Raw genomic sequence first — 20627 nt, 5'->3', positions numbered from 1 at the left:
GCAGAAGGATGGGTCAGTAAGTTTGTGGATGATACGAAGGTTGGAGGAGTTGTGGATGGAGTTGAAGGTTGTCAAAGGTTACAAGAGGATATAGCCAGGATTCAGAGTTGGGCAGAAAAGTGGCAGATAGATTTCAATCTGGAGAAGTGTGAGGTGATGCATTTTGGAAGGACAAATCAGAAGATTAAGTATAGGGTTAATGGTCGGTTACTTAAAAGTGTGGATGAACAGATGGACCTTGGGGTTCAAATCTATACATCCCTCAAGGTTGCTGCACAAGTTGATAGGATAATTAAGAAGACCTATTGGATTCTGGGCTTCATTAATAGGGGGATTGAATTCAAGAGAAGTCATGTTGCAACTCCACAAATTTCTGGTAAGACCACCCTTGAGATCCTGCTTCTTCGCTTTCCTAACTTCCTCATTATAGGAAGTATGTGGAAGCCATGGAGAGGGTGCAGAGGAAAACAGCAGTTCATGGGTTAGGAAGGCTTTAGTACTTTTTTTTAAGGAATGAATATATGGGCCAGCACATCAATGAGGGGCCAAAATACCTGTACTATTCTGTATTGTTCTAAGTTCTATGTAACATGGGAAGGAGGATCATAACAGCATCGTGAGCCTTGGTCCACAGATATTCATTAGACTCAACTTTTCTCAAATGGGAGCATCTCCACTAAGTTTGAACCTTGTTTGATGATTGGAAGGGGATTGAGGTTGGTCTAGCTTGTTCGTATGGCAGTACTGCTACTGCCCATTTTATGTTCGAGTCATAGCTGTAGCAACACAAAGTATTCCGATACCAGAGTTTCTGTTCATTTTATTGGCTGCAAGTTGAAATAACTATGATATTAATTGGTCTGTTCATTTAACCTCATCTTAACTCATTTAAACTGCAACAAAAGGTAAACACTTTTTGCACATTAGTATTTAACAAAGGATGCTATATTTTATGCAGAATAAATACTGGGGTACTTGAAATTCTACCATGGCTTTCGAAATTCCTTGCCTCAAACACAATAGATTACCTCTTTGTAGCTTGACGGGAGACACCTTCCATTCTGTTCTGCTATCTTCTGGGAAACTTTCAATGCTTTCTTGATTTTCTTGCGGGACAACAACCATCGAGGAGACTCAGGAATGAGGCTAAAAGTGAAATAAGGCCCAATTACACCCATGTAACCAATTAATGGCTAAACCCCATATATCTCTGGAACTTGGGAGGAAACTGGAGCACCCTGAGGAAACCTCTGCAATCATGGAGAACGTGCAAACTCTTTGTAGACAGCAGCGGATTTGAGCCCAAGTCACCAACACTGTAATAGCGTTGCATTAACCTCTATGCTAACCATGCCGTTGTACGCAGTGAATCGACGGGAAAGTTCACAGTAAATTAAAATTACCAGCAGTAAAGCAGCAAGACAAAGTTCGGGACTGTAATGGCCGTTTGGATTCCTTTCCAAGATTTAATCATGTATGCAAAACCAGGAAGTAACATAACACCCAATGAGAAAACCGCTTGGGTTACAACTATAACAAGTCTTCTGTATCTGCGTCCAACTATTTCTGTGACTGAAAGGAAATAATAATGTCACTTATTTTAGAGAATGATGATCAGTACATAAGGACACATCAAACTTATGTGGTCAATTGTAACTAAAGCTGAGATTTCAATTTGTGAATAGTAACAGATTATAATTTCCCCTCAACCCTTTCCACTATTAAATATTAGAATATATTTACATGCACATGCCAGAAATTGTGTCAGAAAACATTTTTTGTATTTTCAATTTTTTTTATCATGAACGCACTTAGCATCAAATAAACATAATGAATTAAACATTTGAATATTTGAATTTACAGATTTTAAAATTCAATTAAATGAATAAATTTTGCACTCTATACTTAACAATTAATATCTAAATTTCTAAAAAAAAAAATATTTAAAAATAAACTTTTTATTTTCTATCATAATTATTAAAAAGGTAATATTGGAATTTTTCTAAGCTTAACCATAACTGATAAAAGTCCGTGGGTGTTAATATTAATTACTTCATTGCATTAATATATTTTTTTTGGTGATATAAGAATCAGAATCAGGATTTATTGTTATGAACAAGTCATGAATTTCAGTGTTTTTTGGCAGCATCACAGTGTAAACATTTATATTAAAATCATCTTACAACATTACTATAAAAAAATTAAAATATTAGTGCACAAAAAGTAAGGCCGTGTCTTTGGTTCAGTGATTATTCGGGAATCTGATGGCAGCAGGGAAGAAACTGTCCTTGTGCCGTTGAATGCTCATCTTTAGACTCCTGTATCTTTTTCTCCTGATGGTAGCAGAGTGAAGAGGGCATTGTCTGGGTGGTGGTGGGTCTTTGAGAATAGAAGCTGCTTTTTTAAGACACCACCTCATGTAGATGTCCTCGATGGAGTGAAGTCTGGTGCCTGTGATGTCGCAGGCTGAGTTAACAACCCTCTGGAGTTTATTCTTGTCCTGAGAGTTGGTGCCTCCATACCAGGCCGTGATGCAACCAGACAGAATGCTCTCTACGGTACACCTGCAAAGTTTATGAGAGTATTCGGCGACATATCAAATCTCCTTGGACACCTCACAAAGTATAGCCACTGACGGGCCTTCTTTGTGATTCCATCAACATGAAGGCTCCAGGACAGATCCTTGGAGATGTTGACACCCAGGAATTTGAAGTTTTTGACCCTCTCAACTACTGATCCCTCGATGAGGACTGGGCCGTGTTCCCCTGACTTTCTCCTGAAGTCCACAATCATCTCCTTGGCTTTGCTGACATTGAGCGTAAGGTTGTTGTTGTTACACCATTCTTCGAGCTGATCTGTCTCCCTCCTGTGCGCTTCCTCATTATCAGTGTGTATATGTTTAAAGTGGCTAGATACAGGACTGAGGTGGAACATATATAACCATCCACAAGTTACAGCAGTTGATATGAAAACCCATGAAATTCAACATTGGATGATGGATGCTTGCCCAACTTCCTCTTAACTCTCTCTGAGCTTGGGCCTATCCAAAATCTTATTGCCCTTATCCTCACTCCAGGATCTATTTCTCTAACACACAGTGAGAGTTGAACTACATTAACTCCTGCTCCATATTTTCTGACCTGCCTCCTCCCCATCTCTCTTATCTGTCAGCACACCCACCCCTCCTGCACTCCTCACTATAACATCGTCCCCATGAGCTGAGCAGGTGATGCCACCTGTGCATACTGCCGGATGCTTTAACAAATTTTTGGCTCCAGAGGGTGAGAGCCAGCATAGCTGGGAGATATATTGTTGCATGAAAGGAAAGGGGAACCTTTGTCAGCGAAGAGAGAGTTTGAAGTAAGAAGCCTGTGTAGGGGATGTACCAAAACCTCAGATTATTTAGGATTGCATTGTCAAAGACCCCTTATTTTCATTTCTCTGGTTGAGATGCTGTATATTTCCAAGCTGTAATGTAATTCTTGCTGTTAATTTTATAGCCAGGGCTTTAATTCAAGCAGTCATATAAGGGGCAGAGTGGAAAATGTATCAAGGATGGGTTTCCTCGTGGGCTCGCCTGCTTCTACTCCTGCTGCAGTAATTTCTTTGTGGAGTGATTCCACTATTCAAGTGACTGCAACATGTTCCAGGATCTCAGCCATGCACCACGAAGCTGTCTTGCAGTATTTCTCCCCCTCATGACTCCTCCTGCAGCCTAATTGCCATGAGAAGGGCAAATTATGTGCCATTTATTAATGCAGGTAGAAACTTTAAAAAATCATTCTCAAGTGGATGAAAGTAGGCATTGAAAATGAATGTTTGATGACCCTGGGGTCAAATGCAATACACAAACGGGCTGGAAAAAGTCAACCAGTTACACAGCATCCACAAGAAGTAAGGGGTAACCAATGTTTTGGCCCTGGGCCTTTCACCAGGTATATATAAGTTTGACCGGATGTTATATAATTGCACAAAATGTAAGGGGAGTTCATTACAGAAATGAATAGTTGAAGTAAGCAGGTCTGAGATTAACTGGGCAGTGACAGCACCTCTGAAAAACCAAGCAAGTTTCAGGACCACATTGACACCCACAACATATCTATAAAGTCCAAACAATTATAAAATATAAAATTACTAGCTATAAACAATCTATAAAGTATAAACTAAAGGTTCCAAATCAATCCAGATTAAATAACTCCAGGTAGCTATTCAGTGACAGCCATTTATTCTGATGCAACAGTGACAGTGAATCCCCGCCCACGTGCTGTCCTACAGAGAAGAAGAAGCAGCATTCTCCCTTTGCACTGTGTTCTGTAAATGGCTACAAGCTACTTATTCACACCATGAGACATCAAGAATTTGATCACAGTCCTTTCCTCACTCTCTGATCATCCTTGAATTTGACTACCATTGAGCTGTTGCATCTTTCAAAAGAGAATTGAACTTATTCCTAGCTCAAGGAGAAGGGAAGAGGTTTAAACGAGAATTCAAACTGCAGGTTCATTTCCTAGACAGGCCAGGAAACTGGACATGTCTTCCACGAAGTAGGGAGGGTTTATTACTTTTTTTTTAGGAAGAATATATGGGTCTGCACAACATCAAGGGCTGAGGGGCCTGTACTGTGCTGTATTATGTTCTATGTTGAACTCTTATAAAATTGAGATCACTGATTCAGGAATCAAACAGAAAACATTTGGAATGAGAGATTTATGAAATGTACAAACTAGTCATCTGGCAACCTCTGGTGATCAACCTGTCCCTCCTTCTTGAGTTTAGTTGTTGTGCCGTGGTTATTTTGAAGGAAAGATCCCATGAAGAGCCAGTACTTTTGGTGATCGTGGCTTGGGTTTCAAACTTGGGTGCCAAAATGTGGCCAAGTTCCATTGGCAGAAGAAAATGAGACGCTATTGTTACCCTGGCACTGAAGGCTCATCACTCATGAAAGCACTGCCCAATTGTCACTCCACAACTCTTATCTTGTTTTGATATCATTGGTCATCTTCCAATGGAGTTTGCACTTGAACTTTGGTACCAGCAGTGATGGTGCAGTTGGGGAGGTAGTGGAAGCTGGAGATAGAATGTACCTTCTTATAAAGGCAAATGTTTGTTGGGCAAAGCAGGCAGTTCAGTTACTGCTGGTTCTAGCACTAGGACCAGGCAAAAAAAAAGATCATAGATCTTGCCTCCCGTGCTAACTTTGGTGGATGCTGGGACCATAACAACAACTACCAAAAAAATCTGCCATGCACCTTTTTCAGAAAGCCATGGTATAGCAAGTCAAAGCAAGAAGGATGAACTGTTGATCACCAGAAGTCTCCCAGGTGTCAATCGTGTTGCTATGGGAACAATTACAAGATGCCTCATTACTACGACTTCCGTTTGGAGGTGGCTCTGTCACATCTAGTGACTGATATCTAACAGGAGATCCAATTTCAATAGAAATCTGAATGGTTCAAGAGGAAGTGCTCTTTATATCCCCTCACCTGCTGAAAAGGAGGAGTGCACTAGCTATCTGGGTAGAACGAGATTCATAAATTATATAGGGCTTATTTATAGAGTTATCAATGATTTGCCACCCATTGAGAATATATGATGTATAAAACATACAAAAACTGTAAGTAGCTGTCTTCACCGAAAGAGATCTAGTTCTCATGATTAAAATTATTAGTCATAAATATCCTCAAAGAAAGAAGTAAAATGTTACAACAGAGTCAAGCAGAGTACACAGCCACGTTTCCCTGATTAATCCTTATTGAAAATGGTGAATGGAATACGATGTTAACTCCAGTGATAGCACAACCAAGGAGATGGTGGTCTGAGCCTGTTTGATAAGATTTCTACATGCCTGAAGAAAAAAAACCAAAAACCATTTGCAATGTCAACAATTCTTACCTCATCATCGAATAATTGTGCCTTTCTTCTGACTGGGTAATAACTTGATCAATGCAGCCAAGTAACATTTTACAAGGAAAATAAATGATAAGGATATTGTTCTGCTGTAACAAAGTGAATGGAGGAAAGTTTAGGGGAGACATCAGATTTTACACAGAGAGTTGTGGGTGCTTGGAATGCTTTGTCAGGAATGCTGGTGCAGTCTGAAACATCAGGGGCATTTAATAGACTCTTAGACAGGCATATAAATGGAAGAAAAATAGAGGGGTATGAGGTAAGGAGGGTTTAATTTTGTTTGGGTAGCTATTGTAGGTCCACAAAGATCATGGGCCGAAGTGTCTGTACAGTGCTGTAATGCTCTATGTTCTATGTTCTAAGATTTTGAATGTTCACTTTAACTGTAACAAATACTGTACAGTAACAAATGCAAATTATTTATTTTAAAAGCAATTGCATTTTTCTTTGAGGCTTACCAATGACGGAAATGATAACAGATATCCCCCTTCCAAACAAGCCCTGCAGGATTCGGAAAGCCACAAACACTGGATAAACTGGTGCAATGGCGACAAAAATCCCGGCAACCCCTGTCCCACACAAACAGGCCAGTAGGCAAAGCTTGCGGCCATACCTGAAAAAAAAAGCATTTGTTTTTTTCTTAGTTGGGGATGGAGGCAAGTGGACTAAATACAGGCCAGATTGTAGGTATCACTTACCTATCTGCTGCGTAGCCAGAGATTAGTACTCCAAGAAAAAACCCGATTTGAATACAGCCTTGGGATACATCAACTTTCCAGGCATCATCGCACACAAGCTGATACTTTTGGAGGAAATAAGCAGAGGGAGATGAATCAGGAGCTCATTGTTTATAAGGGTTTTCAGTGTCATCACGTTTTAGCTTCTAGAAATGTATAAATGGGGGATGCAAGAAAATAGATGAATTCTTGAGATGTTTCTAATGGTGTTCCATTAACATCAGTTACAAAAGAGTAAAGAGAAGGCTGCATGTGACAATATTAGGTGCTCACCCACTGCCTTTGCCACAGATATCTGCAGATATCGATAATTTATGAATGATTTTGGATGCAGCTGGACATTCAGTTTTGGTAGCCAGTTATGCATGGCTTGGCCAGCTCTCACCGTGCTGCTGTGAGCACCATAGCTTCAACCAGCATGGGTTGAGGACTCCATCAGTAACAGTCTCTATCCTCCTCTGAAATCGCCACTTTTCTTCAGAGATGGCCTTCTGCAGGAAGTACCTGGACTTCTTGTAAAGAGCTTGATCCCCAGCCTTAAGCAGCCCTGTTCTCAGGTTGTGGATTCTCTGATTCATCCAGGGCTTCTGGTTGGGGAATACCTGATATATGTGCATGGGCACACACTCGTCCACGCAGGTCCTGATGAAACTGGTGACACCTGTTTCATATTAATTCAAGTCTATGGATGAGTTTTTGAATAAGTTCCAGTCCACCGACTCAAAGCGGTCTTGCAGATGCTCCTCCACCTCCCTCAACTATTGATGATAACATAAATGCCATCTCCCTAGTTTTTACAGAGGCCAGAGTTCAGTCAGTGTGATGGAGGGTGTAGCCCTTCGGCTGAAGCACTGTGTCTGGAATGTCCGCATTTAACCATGTTTCCGTAAAGCACATTACACAGCACTCCCTCATGTCTCTCCAATGTTGAAGTCTGGCTTGGAGTTCATCAAGTTTGTTCTTCAAGGTCTGCACATTATGGTAGGGAGTGGAAGCCTCAGGTCCCAGCATCTCAGCTTGACCTGTAGCCCCCTCTCCCCCACCTCTACGTCCATGTGGTCAGGTCTTCTTTACCTGATTCATGGGTCCACTGCTGGAGTTGCTGTTTTACCTCCCTGATCTGTTTAAAACTCCCACGGAGTTGTTGACGTATTTGTGTGAGCTGTTTAAAGGTCCCTTGGCCCGATGGAGATTGCCGTTTCTGCCAATTCTGCCGATTCCAAGCGATCTTAGAACCTCCATGCTGTTGGATAAGTTTGATTTTATGTTTTTCATTTTGTGTTTGATATTTAGGAGTTCTGAATGGGAATATTTGATTATTCCCATCAGTGCAGGCTCACAAAGAGTCACTGCTGTCAGGCAGCATCTTGTATGCTTTTGTTAAGATCTTGTTTCCTGAACACTTTTGGATATATTTTATGGAATTTGGGCTGCTGATTACAAAAATCACCTTAGAATATTTCTATCACATACCATTTTAAAAATTATTATCTATTTTTGTTATTTCCTGTATTATTTTAAGTCTGCTTCAAGTAAACAACACCATGAAGTGCAGCATGTCATTGAAAATTCATTTTCTGCATTCGCACTTGGACTCTTGATCTTGGTGCAGTCAGTGATGAACATGGTGAAAGGTTTCACCAGGACATTGTGACCATGGAAGCCCGGTATCAGGGCAATTGGAGTCCATCAATACTGGACAACTATTGTTGGACACTGATATGAGAGGCATCAGATGCTGAGTACAAACTAAAATCAGTGGCAAAACATTGTTAGGTCAGTTGAACTAATCCAATGTGTCAACATCATTATGTGATTAAACATGCGAAATTCAATTAAGTTAATTTAATGATTCTCCAACTTTCTACGTGAAACAGCAACTCTGAAATTCAGCTTGAAGTTGTTTATCGTAATCCCCAATTTTCTTTCAGGAAGCAAATGTTTTGAAATGATTTGTTGTCAATTACCAGTGTGAAACTACTTGTGTTAAAATCTAAGCATCTACAAGTGAGCCTATCAGAGGACAACCTTGCTGGACGATCTGAAGTTGAATCTTCCATTCTTTGGACAAAAGTGCTCACGACACATAGCTCAACATTTTAGCAATCTGGAAATAGGCCATTCATCCTATCAAATCTATACTGGCTCTTAATGCAATCCTATCCATTCTCTTCTTCCCCCACATTTCCTGGTAACCTCTCTCTTTCAAATGTCCATTAGATCATGCCCAATTCCTTTACCATCCACCTACAACCCACATCTCATAGATAACACCCAAGTCCAGTATTAAACCAGGGTCACTGAAGATATCAGGCAGCAGAACTACCCACTGTGTAACTGCACCGCCCAGATTAGAGGGCTGGGGTAGCACAAAGTTGCCTCTCTTAATCTGGATCAATTTTCTCAAATCTTCTTTTGAGGAGGCTTTTGTAGCTGTTGTCTTAGACAATTGAGATTTTAAGGTTCACGAGCATGTTGACAGGATTTCAGGGTCTGAGTTACAGGGAAAGATTGTGCAGACTGGGGCTTTTTTCTCTGGAGCGTAGAAGATTGAGAGGGGACTTGATAGAGGTGTTTAAGATTTTAAAAGGGACAGACAGAGTAAATCTGGATAGGCTTTTTCAATTAAGAAAGGGGGAGATTCAAACTAGAGGACATGGTTTATGATTGAAGGGGGAAAATTATAAGGGGAACATGAGGGGAAATTTCTTTACGCAGAGGGTGGTGGGGATGTGGAATGAGCTTCCGGCAGACGTGGTCGAGGCGGGATCATTGGTTACATTTAAGGAAAGACTGGATCGTTACATGGATAGGAGGGGACTAGAGGGGTATGGACCGGGTGCTGGTCAGTGGGACTAGGAGGGTGGGGATTTGCTACGGCATGGACTAGTAGGGCCGAACTGGCCTGTTCTGTGCTGTAAGTGGTTATATGGTTATATGGTTATGTCCATCCTGCAAATCTTTTCCTACATTAAAACTTCCAAAGTTGCTGAATCAAAGCATTGATCAACAACTTTTGAAATGGAACCAGAAAAGGTGGGAACTGTTGGAGGAGTGGTGGAGAAATTTAATGGAAGGAATTCTCAGGAGGTTGGCAAAGGAAGCAGAAAGATAATTAAAATCTCGGCTTTGCAAGAGGCCAAATTAGAAGGAAGGACACATTTAGTGGGTTTCTCACCAAATTTGAGAAGTTTTAAAGGAAGGAATTTGGGGGCTTGGAGTGAATGTTGAAGAGGGAGGATGAAGTTAGGCAAAAATGGGACCTTGTGCAAGTTAGGATGGAGGATGCTAAACTCTCCCATGTCTCCTTCTAATCCAAGCACTGGTCACTTCCACCCTCCTCACAGATGAAGAACATCTCAGAGCTTTGTCTCCTGCCCCTTTTCCTTACTCTAAATCCCAATTAGCTTTGACTTTGAATGCTTTATCTTGCCTGTCCTGATGTTCAGTCCAGCCAGCTTCAGGTGTCAGCTCCATCCTAATACTGAACTGCCACTCTCAGCAACAAAACCCAACAGGAGCAGAGGACTGGGCTAAAACCCCACCCCATCTTTCCCAAGGTCACCTACTGCCCCTCCAACCACCTCGCTTCTGTGTTGCTTGCTTGCACTCCTAGTACTGGGATGTGTCCTCCCACAGTGAGAAGGGGCTCAATAACAACTGGTAGTGACAGGCTCCTACAGCGAGAGGGGGAAAAGGTTGGATTACACAGGTAATACCAAATGCCCAAACTGAATCAATTTCTGCCACAAAATATGCAAAGTATTGTCATTTACAAATCACCAAGTTCAGAAACCAGCTGCTACCCCTCCACCATCAGACTCCTAAACAACTAACTCAATCCCGGACCCATTTAAGGACCCTTCCTTTTGCATTTTATTGTTTGTTTTTCTCTCTCCTCTGTGTATTGCACAGTCAGTTCATTACATATGTTAACATTGTGTACAATTTTTTTTTGTACTACCAATAAGTGGTAATTCTGTCCTGCCTGCAGGTAAAAGAATCTAAGGGTTGTATGTGATGTCATGTATGTACTCTGACAATAAATCTAAAATCTGATTCTGAAATCGAATTCAGAAAAGAACATTTCTGAAGTTAATAAGGTCTCAAAAGCAACAAAGGGGAGTCTTCCTTCACACAACCAAGTCTAAAGGATGACTGAAACTACTTTTGGTTCCATGTCCTTGATACCCCTGTCTTTCCAGACACTTGTCCCTCATTCTCCCCATCCTTACTTTATCCAGCACACTGTTGATCTCAACTTGTGCCACAAAGCTTGACACAAGGGTTACTCCTCCCCACCTCTCCATAATCCTCTAGCACTCACTGACTACGCCAGCCTCACTCACGAGCAAGACTGGGTACATTTCCTGCATAATGAGATATAGCCTTTGAGGTGAAAGCAGTGAGCTGCCACAAGATAGGATAAGATATTGTGGTCACATGCATCAGAAGTGCTACTGTACACGTTGCCTGTTCTTGAACTCTCTGATGGGTTCTCGCTTCTAACCTTCAGAATCAGAATCAGAATTTGTCATGAACATGTCATGAAATTCAATATTTTGCAACAGCATCATGGAGCAAACATTCATATTAGAAACCATCTTATACCATTATTATATTAAAAAATTGTAATAGAGCAGGAAAAGTAAGGCCGTGTCTTTGGTTCATTGATTATTCAGGAATCTGATGGCAGCAGGGAAGAAACTGTCCTTGTGCCATTGAGTGCTCATCTTTAGGCTCCTGTACCTTTTCCCTGATGGTAGCAGAATGAAGAGGACATGGTCTGGGTGGTGGGGGTCTTTGAGATTTGAGGCTGCTTTTTTAAGACACCACATCATGTAGAGGTCCTTGACGGAGTGAAGTCTGGTGCCTGTGATGTCGCAGGCCAAGTTAACAACCCTCTGGAGTTTATTCTTGTCCTGAGAGTTGGCACCTCCATATCAGACAGTGATGCAACCAGCCAGAATGCTCTCCACAGTACACCTGTAGAAGTTTTCAAGAGTCTTCGGTGACATTCCAATCTCCTCAGACCTTCACCTGCTCTTGGCAGCTAACTGGCCACAATCCCACAACTAGCCCTATAATATTCCCGTTCTTTTTTTATCAGATGCTCCTGAGACTGGCATTCCTTCAGTTTTGTCAACTTGAGAGTTGAAACACTGCATTGAAGATCTTGTGTAGGCATGTGCTTTCTTTGAAATATTACCCACCGGCAGATAATGTTTAGCTTCAGTTTCCAGCATCGGTGGTGCCCTGTGTGAATAATTGTAAACCTTCCTCACATTGCAAAGGAGGGAGAACACTGGTATCAAAACATGGAACAAGCAAGAGAGGTTACTTCCCAAAATCATTGCAACAAACGCAGAAGGAATGAGTGCCAATATAGACCAAGGTTCCCTTGCCTAAAAGTGGAAGAGTGGTGGAGAGAGAAATGTAGAGACTGTGAAAGACAGAAGTCTGTCTACACCCATCTGATTATTTCCATGATGAATTATAAAGTTATTGGGTGACATTGTTTGTGTAGTAGTTAGTACAACAATATTGCAGGGCCAATGACCCAAGTTGCAATCTGCTGCTGACTCTAAGGAGTTTGTATGTTCTCCCATTGGCCTGGGTTGGTTTTCTCCAGGTGCTCCAGTTTCCTTCAGCAAACACTCACTCCATTCATAATGTTGAACCCTCTGTTCAGGGTTTCATTATAATCCCCTTCTAGTCTTGGTACCATCCCAGTAACCAATGAAACCATATTCCAAATAGGCAGAAAGTGACAGATAATTGTTTCCTTCACATCATAATTCACATGATGCTTGCCATATATGTCCCAAAACATTCTCCAATATCCATGGAGATGGGGTCCAGTGCTGTGTGCCTGATATTGAGCAGTTGCTAGAGAGATTTATTGCAAGACTCTGATCCAAAGAGTTGTTGCTTCCTTCTGTCCCTGGCAGCAAAATTTGGGCTCCAGTTGATCTGTAGTCATACAGTATGTAATTCACTTCCCCTGACCAATCTGGGTTGAAAGGTTAGTAGGTTAATTGGAAGTATTTGGGCAACACAGGTTTCATGGCTTTCTACCAAGTTATACCATTAAGATTTTTAAAAATCTGAAAAATTATTAATTATTAATCAGGCAAGGATGAAAATGTTAAATATTGGTTTGCCATTCCATATATATTTAAAACCATATAACCGTTTACAATGCGGAAAAAGGCCATGTCAGCCCTTTGAGTCCGCACCGGTTCACTTGAACGACTCCACTAGCTCAACTCTCCTGCTCTATTCCCATAACCCTCCAATCCCCTCACCTCCATGTTCCCAACCAACCTTCTCTTAAATGACAGAAGGGACCCTGCCACAACTATCTCTTTTGGAAGATCATCCCATCCTGCCACCACTCACTGAGTAAAAAGGCATCCTCTAATATTTCTCCTAAAGTTTTTCCCCCTTACCCTTAACTTATGCCCTCTTGTTTCAACCTTCCCTGCCCTCAGGGGATAGAGTCTGTTTATGTCTAGTCTATCTATTCCTTTCATAATTTTAAATACCTCTATCAAGTCCCGTCTCAGCCATTTACATTCCAATGAATAAAGTCCCAGTCTCCTTAATATCTCCCTGTAATCCAGATGCTGTAAGCCAGGCAACATCCTTGAAAATCTTCTCTTATCTATATCCTTATCTATATCTATATCCTTTCTATATCCTTTCTATAATTTGGAGACCAGAAATGAACACAATACTCCAAACATGGCCTTAAACAGCCGCAGCATCACTTCCCAGCTCCTATACTCTATACTATGATTTATGAAGACCAGCATACTATATGCCTTCTTAAACACCCTGTTTACATGGGAATCCACCTTCAGTGAACTCTGTACCATAACCCCCGGGTCCCTCTGTTTTTCTACAAATCTCAATGCCCTCCCCTTAACTGCATATGTCCTATTCTGGTTATTTTTACTGAAATGCAGCATCTCGCACTTGTCTACATTGAATTCCATCTGCCATTTTTCAGCCCACTCTTCCAAACAAACCAAATCCTTCTGTAATTCAAGAAAACCTTCCACACTATCCATCACTCCCCCTATTTTCATATCATCCGCATATTTGCTTACCCAGTTAACCACTCCTTCCTCTAAATCATTAATATAAATGATAAACCACAAGGGACCAAGCACCGATTCCTGAGGCACCCCGCTTGTCACAGGCTTCCAACCTGACAGACAGTTGTCCACCATGACTCTCTGCTGTCTATCTTCCAGCCATCTCTGAACCCATGTCACAAACTCTCTACTTATCTCTAGTGTCTGAAACTTCCTTATTAACCTTCCATGCAGAACCTTATCAAAAGCCTTACTAAAATCCAAATAGATCACATCCACCGCTCTACCTTCATCCACTTTTTTTTGTCACCTCCTCAAAGAACTCAACAAGGTTCATCAAACATGACTTTCCCTTTACAAACCCATGCTGTGTGCCCCTAATCAATCCCTGCCTATCCAGATATGCGTATATACTATCTCGAAGAATACCCTTCATAACCTTCCCTACCACTGAAGTCAAACTTACTGGCTGATAATTACTTGGCCTACACCTAATGCCTTTTTTAAACAATGGAACTACATTCGCAACCCTCCAATCCCGCGGTCCAACACTCTCCTCCTGTGATCTTTGAAAAATCACTGTCAGTGCCCCCGCTATTTGCTCCCTGACCTCCCTTAAAGTCCAGGGAAAAATCCCATCGGGACTAGGAGACTTATCCACCTTTAGTGACCCTAGAAGGTCCAAAACCCTCGCTTTACTAATCCCTATCCTCTCCATAACTAAGCTCTTTGCCTCACTTATCTCATATAGCCCAATGTCCCTTTCCCTCGTGAATACAGATGGGAAAAAAATTGTTCAATCTCTCTCCCATCTCATACGGTTCCTTACATAGTTCACCAGTCCCATCATCTAGTGGACCTATTCTATCCTTAACCCTCCTTTTACTGTTCACGTATCTGTAAAAATCCTTAGGATTTACCTTCGCTTTATTAGCTATGGACTCCTCATACCTTCTTTTTGTCTTTCTAATTTCTCTCTTAAGGTTCTTCCTGCAATCTAAGTAATGCCTATACATCTCTTCAATCCCTTGTTTTTTTTATATTTGGTATAGGCCTCACTTTTGCCCAAACCAATTTCTTATTTTCACTAGAAAACCACAGCTCCCTCAAACCTTTAGTCTTCCCTTTCAACCTGACTGGAACATAAAGATCCTGCACTCTCAAAATCTCACCCCTAAATGCCCTCCAAATTTCCTCTATATCCTTTCCGGCAAAAAGATCAGCCCACACAACTCTCTGCATATCCCTTCTCATTTCTCCAAATCTGGCCTTCCCCCACTCAAAGACCTTCAACTTCAGGGCCGACCTTTCCCTTTCCATCATTAAGCTAAAGCTAATGGACCCGTGATCACTGGATCTGAAGTTCTCTCCAACGCTCACCTCCATCACCTGCCCCATTTCATTCCCAAACTACAGATCTAACACTACTCCCCCTCTAGTGGATGTCTCAACATATTGCTGCAAAAAGCAATCCTGAACACATTGCATAAATACTAAGCCATCCTGCCCTTTTACTGACTGTGTTTCCCAATCTATATTTGGAAAATTGAAATCCCCAACCAACACCACCCTATTTCTACTGCATATCTCACCTATTTCCTTGCACATTTGCTCTTCCAGTTTCCTTTTCTCATTTGGAGGCCTATAATATACCCCCATAATAGTAATTTCACCCTTCTTATTTTTCAGTTCTACCCACATTGCCTCACTCGATGAGGCCTCAAGTCTATCTTGCCTCAGCACTGCTGTAATATCCTCCCTGACAAGTAATGCCACACCTCCCCCTCTTACTCCACCAACTCTAACATCTAAAGCAGCGAAATCCTGGAATATTTAACTGCCAGTCACAACCCTCCTTCAACCACATCTCACTAATGGCCACAACATCATAATGCCATGTGTCAATTCACACCTTTAGCTCATCCAACTTCCTTACTATGCTCCTCGCATTAAAATAAATACAACTCAGGGATCTCCTACATCCTACCTTCTGCCTATCCTCCTCTCTACTATTCTCACAACTGTCACGACAACATCTTTTTACTACTTCCTGCTGTTCCTCCCTCAAATTATTTAAATATACCTCTTTCCTTAGCCTACAAACCCTCTCCCTGCTGTCCTGTCTAACTTGAAACCCTGACCCCAACCATATTAGTTTAAACTCCCCCTGACAGCCCTAGCAAATGCTCCCACCAGGAGACTGGTCCCTTTGGGATTTAGATGTAGCCCATCATTAGATCCCATCTCCCCCAAAAAAGGTCCCAGTGGTCCAAGAACTTGAAACCCTTTTTCTTTTATCCTTACCTTTCTGGCCATAGAGGTTGACACCACACCTCTGCCCACCATAGTCTGACTATCCCCCTCCTCAGTATTCAACGTGGAGTACCTATTTCTGAGGGTTTCAGATTCAGGTGCTTTCACATGAACCTGACCCCTCCCTTTCCTCCTCCCGTGGCCCCTGTGCAACCACCTGCCTGTAGCTCTTGTCTACGATAGCCTCATTCTCCCTAACCAGAGTGAGGTCATCGAGCTGCAGCTCAAGTTCCTTGACCTGGTCCTTTAGACCACACTTCTTGTTCACAATGGCCTCACTCTCCCTAACAAGAGAGAGGTCATCAAGCTGCAGCTCAAGTTCCCTAACTCGGTCCCTTAGTCGCAGCAGCACAGCCCACTTTGTGCACACGTGGATGTCCGGGAGACGTGAAGACTCCATGACTTCCCACATATGACACTGAGAGCAGAAAACTGCATACCCACTGGTCTGTCCCTTTCTTGTTCTGTTTTATAGCCACAATTTGAATCATTAAGTCTTATGCAAAACACCAGATTATCAGATTGACAGGGGGAATGAATTACATATGAATACTCTCTCCCCTCATCTTAAATCTATGCCCTCTAGTTTCACATTCCCCTCCCCAGGGAAAAAGGCAGTGACCATTCATCTTATCTATGCCCCTCATGATTTTATACACCTCTGTAAGGTCACTCCTCTGCCTCCAATACTCCAGGGAAAAAAGTTTAATCTTATCCTGCCTTTCCTTATGACTCAAGCCATCCAGCCCTGCTCACATTCTTATGAATCTTTTTTTCACCCTTTCTAAATGAGTGGCATTGCTTGTGTTCTTAATTCTACTCAATTTTAGACATTTCTGATTCAGCCAATATGGACCAAAAGGGACTGGTGATAATATTGCCAACATAATAATTAAAATTCTTCAATATTTCAATGAGAAATATGTAATTTTTTTTACCTCACTGACGATTGTTGTACGTGAGCTGTCAAAAAACCAGCCATTCTTACAAGTTGTGCGCAGGACCTCACCAGAACTATTTGCGATTAATGCCTCTGGATCATCACAGTTGAGTGATGTTAGGTTCCAGTCCACATGGTAACTTTCACATCGGCTGTACGAGGAGCCTCCTGGATTTTCTGGAGGGATTGTGTAATTCCTTTCCTCTTCTAGAGACCAGCCACACTTTTCTCGAAGTCCCACAATGGCTGGATGCCCCCGGCACCAGTGGTTTGGAATCACTCCCAGGAAAACAAACACAGCAATGAGGAAGGAGAATGTTATCCCACACATGGACAAGAGCAGGACAACCCACTTCTGGCATCTTCCAAACTCCCCGATATCCCTTAAAACATTATCAAATGCTATCATTGTGCCAACTATGTGGCACGGTGTCCTGCGTGGAGAGAAAAGAGTTTGCTTCACTTCTACCATGCAGGCTGATGTTCCTTCCCACTAGCTGTTGCGGTTCACTGATGCAGAGTGAAGCTGGTGCAGTCCAGAGTTCAGGCACATAGCTTGGAAGCAGCAATCAAAACCCATATACAATTCCAGTGAATAGAATATAGAAACACAAAATTTAGGAGCAACAGAAGGCTATTCAGCCCTTTGAACTGACTCCACCTTTCAATACAAACATGGCTCATCAGTCAGTCCCTTATTCCTGTTCTCTCTCCATATCCCTTGATCCCTTTTGACATAAGGGACAGATCCAACTCCCCTTTGAAACTATAGCCCCTCTCACAATCATGTGGGTTAACCTGCTAATTTAGTGGGCCCATTTCCTGTCATCTTGCAGTGTGAAATGTTCCAACCTGGCAGAGCGAGTTAAATTCATGTTAAATTCAACCTGGCTCTGACACTTGGTTGGGGCAAGTGTTAGAGCCCAACCAAGTTAACTCACTAAATGTCTTCTGGCAGCGTGAAAGTACCACCTGCTCTCTCATTGTCACCACTGGAGGCGAGACCCCCCCCCTTAAAATACTTGGTTCCCGATTTGCAGGGAAATAATGGTGCCGTGGGAAAGCCTCCAGAGATGCAGCATGCCTGGTAAGTTTACTGCTTCCTAGGAAGGTTGGTAGAGTGAAAGGGGCTATTGGAGTGCCCTCAACAACTTTCTGTGGTAGGGAGTTCCACAAGTTTACAACTCTCTGAGTGAAGAACCTTCTCCTCATCTTTGTCCTTAATTAGTTACCCTCATCCTTAGATGGTGATACTTTTTTCTGGACTTTCTCAACATTGGGAACATTCTCCCTGTCTAGTCCTGTCAGAATTTAATATGTTCCAATGAGATCCCCTCTCATTCTTCTCAATTCCATTTCGTACAACCCTAGTCTATCCAGTCTTCCCTCATCCAAGCCATCCCAGGAATCACTCTGTATAAAACATTAATTCAGATATGAGAATCTTTGGCAAAGCCAATCTTTATTGTCCATTGCCAATTGCCTGGTTGAGGTGGTGGTGAGCTACCTTCTTGAATGTCTGGAGTTCCCCTGGTGAAGAAATCTTATAGAACTGTTAATGGAACAGGAGATTCAAGAAGTACACATTAATGATGAAAGGCCATCAATATAGTTCCAGGTCTGGGGTATGTAACTTGGAGGGGTAGTCAGCTCTAAAACAAGAATGTATCTGTGAAGCGAAATGGACAGGCCACACTTCAAGTTACGACCCTTCACTATGTCTGGATAAAGAGTCCTTACCTCAATCGTTGTCTGTCCATTTCTTTCCACAGACACTGCTTGATTTACTCAGTCCCTCCAGATTCTCAGTGTTTGCTCAAGATGCCAGCACCTGCTGTTCTTGTGTCTCCAACACAAGACCGAGGAGTTGCACTTTGAGAGGATCTTTCAGGATGTCCCAGAGCCTCTTACAAGCAATGCAGCACATTTGAAATGTTAGGGTATTCCAGGATCCTGGGGCCACATGAGAGAATGTAGATGCTGGAGATCTTTGATGAAGGATTCCCACCTGAAACATCGACCATTGTTTTCCTCCCATTGACGTTGCTCAACCTGCTGAGTTTTTGTTGCAGGAACTTGTTCATAAAGGAACACCAATAGATTCCTAAAGCAGGATACTTGAATGCAAGGTCAAGGAGACAACACTCTAATGGATAATTGATCTTTCCCTTTCAAGTGGTGGCAGAGACCAGAGGTGTAAGTGTGTGCTGGGGGAGTCTTCCCAGCTGACAACATTCTGTAAACATCATCTACTAACGGTGGAGGAAATCAGTTAATCAGCTCTTGTAAGTTACATTCAGGTTTTTAAAAAGAACTCATTTTAAACATAATCCACTATTTCAAAGATCACTTTGGTTAATTTTTCTGTGAATTAATGTGATTACAAATAGTTAGACTGAAAGGGTAACAGGACAGAAAGATATTGAAGTGAAAAATACAAAGGTCTGCAGTCCATCTGGTCTGCCTCCACCACTTTGGTGGTTCCATTTACAGTAATGATGGAGCTGAAATCAGAGGATTACAGAACTATTCAGCAAGGAAACAGGACCTTTGGCCCAACTTGCCCATGCTGAGCATGCTGCCTACCTGAGCTAGTGCGACCAAGCCAAGTTTGAGTCCAATTGGCCAATTCCCCATAGATTGCATGTGATCTGACCTGCCAGATCAGCCTACTGTTGGGCGCTACCAGTTGCCCCAATAATTACAGAGACAAAGACTGAGGGGAACGATAGGTTTTATTACACAAGATACTGCTGGCCTGGGTCAAGGCTAGGGAAAATGGGGAGAGGAAAAGGGGACTCGTCCTTTATGTCCTTTTCACATGGGAAAAGTCCAGGGAGGAGTCTAGGAGAGGATGTCATCAGGAGGGTTGGCCAGCCTGTACATACAACCATAACATTACACCTACCATGCAGTATCTTGTTCATATGAATCAGCATTAATCAATTCATCTGCAAACTCTCAGAGGCGGAGAGCTTGTGCGCCAAAGGTCTCTGTCAGCTGCCTTTCACAACCCTGCCACATTGACCCAGTCATGACCAAAATAACCCATTCACCATTGCAACATGTTATTTCCTGGCAGATGACTCTCTGAGTTGCATTGCAGTGAACCAGTGAACCTGCTTCCAATGTTCCATTGAGAGCTTTCATCATAATCATTTAAGCATTGTTCCTGTAGGTCTGTTTAAAATTGTCCTGTCCCATTGTGAAATATCTTGTCTGTTTATTACATTGTCCTTGCAAAACCCAAACACATTCTTTTTTTAAATATTTTAATTTTCATAGACTCATAAAATTCAAACAAGCCACATATTTTTTTTTAACATTCACATAACATACAGAATCTGTATTTATCCCCTCACACCTTTGTACAACTGAAAGTACAGTCAATTAAATTATATTGATGCAACTAAATTATATTAAATAAAATTAAAAAGAAAGTAAAAAAGCTCAAAATGAAGCTGAAAGAAACACATCGCTTACGTCATGTCCCACTTCTTTGATCACATTCATTTCCCTTCTGGGACGGATTGCTACAGTACCCCTATTTCAAAGTGGAGGGGAAGGGGGTAATCAATTTGTGTGCCAATATATTCCAAGTAAGGTAGCCACACTAGTGAATGTGTC

The 20627-nt window shown here is 41.9% G+C and overlaps 1 protein-coding gene across 2 annotated transcripts in view; it reads right to left on the bottom strand.

The window, feature by feature from the left end:
* LOC138760820 (solute carrier family 22 member 3-like) overlaps positions 1-20068 on the bottom strand; it is a 36709-nt gene extending 16641 nt beyond the window's left edge. Inside the window, exons 1-6 of one of the 2 annotated variants that reach the window (XM_069931987.1) lie at positions 19909-20068; positions 16999-17279; positions 6606-6709; positions 6366-6520; positions 1404-1572; positions 1029-1146 (exon numbers count right to left, since the gene is read on the bottom strand). In XM_069931987.1, coding sequence (XP_069788088.1) covers positions 1029-1146; positions 1404-1572; positions 6366-6520; positions 6606-6709; positions 16999-17279; positions 19909-19939 — 858 coding nt within the window. In that variant the 5' untranslated portion in view covers positions 19940-20068. Of the gene's footprint in view, positions 1-1028; positions 1147-1403; positions 1573-6365; positions 6521-6605; positions 6710-16998; positions 18734-19908 lie in introns of those variants that run through there. The other variant, XM_069931986.1, reaches the window with a different exon arrangement.
* Between the last annotated feature and the right edge of the window lie 559 nt (positions 20069-20627).

Source organism: Narcine bancroftii, chromosome 4 (assembly GCF_036971445.1).
Source record: "Narcine bancroftii isolate sNarBan1 chromosome 4, sNarBan1.hap1, whole genome shotgun sequence".
NCBI lineage: Eukaryota > Metazoa > Chordata > Chondrichthyes > Torpediniformes > Narcinidae > Narcine > Narcine bancroftii.
The sequence above is the reverse complement of the archived record's forward strand: the minus strand, read 5'-3'. Positions and strand labels throughout refer to the sequence as shown.